At 40.5% G+C, this 7,487-nt stretch overlaps 1 protein-coding gene across 1 annotated transcript; it reads left to right on the top strand.

The window, feature by feature from the left end:
- Nucleotides 1–610, top strand: LOC145791653 (uncharacterized). Its single transcript, XM_082872043.1, has 2 exons — nt 1–558; nt 605–610. Exons 1-2 carry the CDS (start codon nt 1–3, stop codon nt 608–610), a joined length of 564 nt encoding a protein of 187 aa, XP_082728169.1.
- Nucleotides 611–7,487: the final 6,877 nt, after the last annotated feature.

Genomic DNA, 7,487 nt, shown 5'->3' with positions numbered 1-7,487 from the left:
ATGTGTTTGAATGATGATGATGCTTTTCAGCGCACTCTTCGAATCTCAGAGTGGAACAATAAGGTCTTTGGTAATATTTTTAAAAGAAAAAGACATTTACTGGCTAGAATTGAAGGCATCCAAAGAGCTTTGACCAATACCTTTTCTCATAATTTACAGATCTTAGAAAAGGACATAATTAAGCAATATAATGTTACTCTGTTCCAAGAAAAAATGCTTTGGTTTCAAAAATCTAGATCTAAGCATATCTCCCTTGGAGATAGAAACACCTGGTATTTTCATGTGTCTACAATCAACAAGAAAAAGGACATTAAGATTAATGCTCTTAAGGATATTGATGGTAAATGGATTATTGAGAAAGAAGGAATCATGGCTATTATTTTAGATTACTTCTCTAATCCGTTCAGAAGAATTGATACTCAGAATCTTGATCATTGGAGAAATATTGCACCAACCTTTTTTACTAAAGAAGAGAATGATGAGTTCATGAAACCCATATCTAACCTTGAAATCTTGAGAGCTGTCAAGGATATTGGTGCCTTGAAGGCACCAAGAAAGGTTAGCATACAAGCTATATTCTATAAGAAATATTGGATCATTGTAGGTGTAAGAGGGGCTAATTTGAGCCCACTAAATTATTTAGGCCCAATAGCCCAAGATTAGTGGGCCCGAATTTATCGCAAGTCCAAGAATCGGTGGGCCCAGATTTATCGCCATCAAACGGATTGGATCGCTCTAAGCCTCGAAAGGGTTCGGATCCACGAACCTAGAGACTTACTCGGGCCCGGACTCGAAAAGGTATTAACCAAGCCTAGAGATCCGAGGCACTCGGACTCGAAAGGATTCGGATCCACGAATCTAGAGATCCGAAGTACTTGGCTTCGAACGGATTCAAACGCAATCTAGAAGTCGCTCCGTTAATGAGTCCCAGAACACTTGCGGGCTCGGAGCTTTCCGGGATCTACGCACCAGAACCATGGGCGTAATGGAGTTCGAACAAAGGACCCGATCCCGAGGACGGTGAGTGGAGATAAATTCACTCTTCGGTTAAACTAGCCTATACCCGGGTCGAGGTGGCACGACCCCGGGGGGTCCATGAGACTCGGCAATATTTTGCGGCAGGACGTCCTCTGGGACTACCCCTGACCCTTTGGGATGATTGGGGATCATTGGTTAGGTGTGGCTAAGAAGAAGGGTTCGCCGAGGGATTGATCTCCTCTTCGGGGTTTTCTCATCCTCGGAGAAGTCACCTCCTCGGAGAGGTCACCTCCTCGGAAAGGTCACCTCCTCGGAGAAGTCACCTCCTCGGAGAGGTCACCCCCTCGGACAAGGTGGTTAGAGAGAATATCCCCCATGTGCCTTGCACATGGGCTCCATCCTACATCATGAGGTGCCTATAAATAGCACCCACCCATAGCTTTACAAGGGATGGATTTTGGAGATTTTTAACTCTTGGGAAAGAACTAATTTCCCTTCTCCATTATCAACCTTGAGAGTGAAAGTGGGAGATCAATGGGAGAGCCTTGCCATTATTCTATTCTCTAGCCATTTTGCCTTCTTCTTCACCCAATCTCTTATCTCTATCATCTCCTTTGTTGTTGTGTTCCTAAGTTGAGATTATTGAAGAATCTAAGCCTCTCATCATATTCTAGAGAATTCGAAGTTGTTCTTCAAGGATCTTCGAAGATCTTCGAATTTTCCAACTCCTTTCTCGAACCCTCTCCTACAGTAGGTAAATCTATGTGTGACTTTGTTTTAAAATACTTTTAAAATAATAAAGTGCCTGACAAAGTTAATGAGACCCTAATTGTGCTGATTCCCAAAATTGATAACCTTGAGAGTATCAAGTAGTTTAGACCCACAAGCCTCTGCAATGTCTCTTATAAAATCATCACCAAGCTTATTGTGGGTAGAATTAGACCTCTCCTAGATAATATTATTAGCCCAAATCAAAGTAGCTTCATCATTGGGAGAAACACCACTGATAATATTATTATCACACAAAAAATCATTTATACTTTGAGAAAAAAAAAAAGGCAGAGGGGGTGGTATGATATTGTAGCTTGACTTTTTCGCGCCTCCTTTCGGAAGCTCAGAATAAGCTCTATAGTTCGGACTCCCGCGGTTCTGAATCTAAACTCACAAGTGCAATGTGAAATTGATAAACACCAAAGAGTCCAAATCTGGCAAATCTTTTTAGAAAATCGATTTTGAATCAAAATGCGAAAATTGGACTGCTTTGCCAGATACAGAGTCGCCACCTAAATATTTTTTTTTTGGAAAAGTTTAAGAAACCCATGACTCGTGCCAAAGACCATGTGTCCGTCATCACCAAAGTTGCCTCAGTTCGGAAACTTGGGTACGGGAGGGGAAGGTCATGAATTGAGCACCCTCGCTCGCCCGATCAAAGATCGGCCTCTACTAATCATGATATGAATCTTATTTACATTATGCTCTTGTTCTGGTTTATTAGGCTAGCATTACTACGTGATGCATGCACACAAGGTATAGACTAGTTTGTTCGAATTGGAACAATTCAATCTCATGTTTGTTTTTCGAAAAGGGTTTGAATTTGCCACTCAAGTGGGCTTAAAGTTTGTGAATTTTCCATTCAACAAAGTGGGTTTAAAACATACATTCATTGAATCATTCTAATTCAAGCAACAAGCCTTCATCCAAATGCACTTAAACAGTTTAACAAAAAAAAAAAAAAAAAAGCTTTTAGCTTCATGGGAAGCATGCTAGTCATGGCAGTCATTCACATTCATGCAAGTATGCTAAAGCACAAAAAACTCACCTAGTACTCCAAGTCAAGAAAAGAAACTAGTTAGAAAAATGCATGTTCCTAACTATGCTAAATGACTAATGCAACACATGTGAAAATGCAACTAACAGGCTTGGCTACTAGTATGGCATATGGATCAATTTAATAACATACGGTCTAAGCACGAATTCAAAGAAGTATTTAACTAACAATGCAGTTAGAATGCTGAACCGAGCCTCAGTGCATGCAATACAAGATGAATGGATGCAAGCATAAGGTATGCTAATTGAAACACGATGCCCCTAATCTAACCATCAAAAGCAGATAAATAAAAGGGAGAAAGACGTGGGGTTAGAAGACATGCACGTTATTACAACATTGTGCTCTCACGAAGGAGAGTCCAAATAAACTAGCTAAGCTAAACTACTTAACTAATTATTACAAAACTTGAATAAATAAATTAACTAACTATCTAAGCTAAGTAATTAAGAATCTAACCGGGCTAAACTAATTAAATATTACAACACAAACTAATTTAATTAATCTAAACTAATTAAATAAGTACAAAACAAACTACTTAGCTACAACTAATTAATTACAAATAAATGATTTAAATGTTAATTAAACTAATTAACTAATCTCGAGAAACGAGAGAGGCACATGCATGCTCGGTTTCCACCCAAAGAAACATTCGCTGTCTGCCATTGGAAAGTCTCTGTTGCACAACCTTTGCACTGATTTCCTTTCCCAGATCAACTCTGCCATGCTTCATAAGCACACTGTTCAAAATTCATTGGTGGCCAACAGGCCATAAGTGGTGGCTAGCCGGCCACCATTGAGGGGTTGTCATCCAACAGTGATGGCTTGCCGGCCAATAACAGTGGCCGGCTGGCCACTGATGACACATTTTTTTTTTTACTGCAACAGAGAGCAAACAGGGCAAAGAGAGGGTAATCTCACAGGTTGTTTGTACTTTGTATCCTTCCTTATAATCAAAACATGCTCAAAGAAGTGATACAGTTGGTTCCAAAACCATCAATCAAGCAATTTCATTGCAGCATGGCCAAAGAACCAAGGTGTACAAGTTTAATAAATGCACAAACAAGACCAAAACCATCACCCTATCATGCATGATCAAGGGCAATGAAGACCTAGGAAAGTTTACACATTTCATCACTTTGAGTATGAAATGTCTTAATTTTCCTTGTGTTCAAATTAACGTCCGATTTGAAGCACAACAAGACACAACCAATTTCTTATTTTGCACTATTTTAGTTGCAACTTTTAGTTACTCATTTTAGATTACCATTCCATTCTTTAAACAATTAAGCCCATTCGTGAGTAATCCTCTAAAAGAGAAGGAAGTGTCAAACAAGGGGTGGTTTAAGGCAAGAGAGAGGTATCATGCCATTGGTAATGAACTCCAAAAGAGGATTAAATCATTAAGCATGAGCTTCAATCTCAAGTTTAAACAATCCTAAGGTTGAAACAACCCTCAAAGCAAATAAAAAAATTCAAGAAATGAGGGAGATTGCAGAGATTAAAGTGTTGAAATTAGATGAGAAAAGCACTAAAACATGGAAATCAACTCAAACAAGTGGTGTCTAAAGGCCTAAAACACCAAGCTTGTGAGGACTGTTACACAAGAGGCATGCAATACAAGACTCAAATGCAACAATCAGCCAAAAACAAAGTTAAAAAAGTCCAAAATAGAGCCTAAAATATGCTGGAATTAAGCTGCAAATGGCTAGAAAATAAAGCTAACATATGGAGCTAACTAGGCTAGCAAACAAGACACAAAGAGGGGAGGCTAACCCCTCCAATTTTGGACTTCAAAATATAATTTTTACCACTGAAAATACTCTGAAATTAAATGCTCAAAAGCCCAAGAAAAGATAGTTTGAAGGTGGGAAACAAAGGTGGAAAAGCCTTACAAACAAGGAATAAAGAAGGGTGAGATACCCCCTAACCTTAAATGGCCTAAAACACCAATTTCAGCCCATAACAACAGAGTTTTTTATAGCTCAAAACAGCCCAAAAAATAGTAAGAATGGATAGAAAAACAAATATACAAAGTAAGCTTAAAAGGGAAGTAGTATACCTCTTGAAGCAAAGAACAATTTTGGGCACTAATTCAAGCCAAAACCACCTTTAAGAGCTCCAAGAAGGCTTCAAGTAACCTCATCCCAAAGATGGTCAACTTTGGTTAAGGAGATGTATGCAAAAGAGTAGTGTAAGTAGGCAAGTATGCACAAATTTGCAGGAGAGAGAGAGAGAGAGAGAGAGAGAGAGAGAGAGAGAGATTTTTGTTCCAAAAATTCTAACTCTAAAAAATGGGTGAGGAGACCCCATATATATAGAGAAAAATGCATTTGGCTGAGCTAAATCCCTTTATACACGTGTAGGGAGATAAAGCCCATTGCGCCAACAGCTGGAACAGCTGTCAACAAAATATCTGAAAAAAAGACACTGATGGCCTGCCGGCCACTAATGTGGTTGGCAGGCCACCAATGATGGCCGGTGGGCCACATCATTGGCAGTCAAGGCACAATGGTGGCCGGCAGCCCACTAGAGGAGGCCTATAGGTCCCAGGGTCTTGAGATTTGAAGAACTAAAGTTTTTGTCCAAAACAAGGCACAAAATGGACAAGGTTTAAAGGCTCAAAGGTAGGGCATTCCATCGAGAACCTCGAGCATGAAAAAGGAGCAAAGGCAATCATAATCATCGAGTGCACAAGCGATGACGTCCAAGTCTTAAGGATGGTAAAAAATGGGGTGTCTGCAGTTGCCCCTCTTTGAAAGAACTCGAAAGTCGTAAAATGACGAGAGTGAATGTCAAAGCTGAAAGACTTGGACAAACAAACAAGACAGAAAACAAATGGTTGCGCCTGCAAGCTTCCTACGTATCCCTTTACAAGGAATCAAACCAGCGTAGTTTTGGGCCGATGCAAATGATATGCATGCAAAGCAGTTTAAAGGTTGGACTTACACGCTTCGTGAAGCCAACCATGTTAAAAAATCATGATCATGTGAGATGATGCAATAAGCAAATAACAAGATGCGGTAAGCAAGAATGAATACAATAAGCAAGATAACAACATATGGATGAGCAACTTCACGCTTAAAACCAACACATGTTTTTATACAAAAGATAAAACATTCTAACCTTGCCAAAAGAAAAGATGAGCAAAGAAAACACCGCTCAGGGTTGCGTTTCACGCATCCTGAGAAACTGAGAATGAAAATTGCTTGAGGTCGTGTTTCACATGTCCCGAGGAACTGAAAACCGCCCAGGGCCCGTTTCACGCGTCCTAAGAAACAACCATTTGGGCGCGTACTTCGTACGTCCCGATGTAAAACCCGCCCAGGGCTGCGTTTCACGCGTCCTGAAAAATAACCACTTGGGCATGTACTTCATACGTCCCGAGGAAAACCCGCCCAGGGCCGTATTTCACGCGTCCTGAGAAACAACCACTCAAGCGTGTACTTCGTACGTCCCGAGGTAAAACCCGGCCAGGGCCGCGTTTCACCTGTCCTGAGAAACAACCACTCGGGTGTGTACTTCGTATGTCCCAAGGTAAAATCCGCCCAGGGCCTCGTTTTACGCATCCTGAGAAACAACCACTCGGGCGCATACTTTGTACATCCCGAGGTAAAACCCGTCCAGGGCCGTGTTTCATGCATCTTGAGAAATAACCACTCGGGCGCGTACTTCGTACATCCCGAGGTAAAACCCACCCAGGGCCTCGTTTCACGCATCCTGAGAAACAACCACTCGGGCGCGTACTTCGTACATCCCGAGGTAAAAGAGAGAGGTGTGCCGTAGATGCACGAAGGAAACAAGTGCGATAGACGCATGAGGTAAAAGAGTGCGATTGATGCACAAAGGTAACAAGTGCGATAGATGCACGAGTTAAAGGAGTGGGATAAATGCACAAAGGTAACAAGTGCGATAGATGCACGAGGTAAAGGAGTGCGGTAGATGCACAAAGGTAACAAGTGCAATAGATGCACGAGTTAAAGGAGTGCGATGGATGAACAAAGGAAACAAGTGCGATAGATGTATGAGGTAAAGGAGTGCGATAGATGCACAAAGGTAACAAGTGCGATAGATGCACGAGTTAAAGGAGAAGGCTCTCTTACCAAGACGTGAATGACTTATTCAGAAATCCTCTAAATAACCATACATACAATATCGTGCATTTCTTCGAATGAACCGTACATACAATATCGTGCATTTCTTTGAATGAAACGTACATACAATATCGTGCATGTGTAAGAAAGAAGCTTAACAATTGTGATACAATAATTGTACATGTTCTATACAAGAAAAACAACCAAGATATGATGTTACTCGAAGGCATGTTCTGTGCAGGAAACAAAAGCATTTTCTATGCATGAAATAAGAATGAAAGCATATTCTATATTTATGAATCATAACCGATACAAGATGCGTACGCAAGTGCATATATGAAACGCATATCTTATGTAACAACATATGTGAAATGCATATTCTATGCGATAACATGAAATAGATATTCTATGCAACAACGTGAAATGCACATTCTATACAAGGAACAAAAGCGTATTTGACAAAAATGAATTCCGTGACAACCTCCGATTTACCTTTCGGAAGAATTACAATATGTTTAAAGGATACACCTTGTTCATGTTGACAAGTGACGAACATCGTGCACCGAAAACATAGTTTTGAGCTTCCGCAG

The sequence above is a fragment of the Camellia sinensis genome, chromosome 5 (genome assembly GCF_055761805.1).
Source record: "Camellia sinensis isolate YWXY chromosome 5, ASM5576180v1, whole genome shotgun sequence".
NCBI classification, from domain to species: domain Eukaryota; kingdom Viridiplantae; phylum Streptophyta; class Magnoliopsida; order Ericales; family Theaceae; genus Camellia; species Camellia sinensis.
This window is presented reverse-complemented; position numbering and strand designations above follow the sequence as displayed.

Coding starts and splice junctions, on each gene's coding strand:
- LOC145791653 (XM_082872043.1), top strand. CDS start 1: ATGTGTTTGAATGATGATGATGCTTTTCAGCGCACTCTTCGAATCTCA.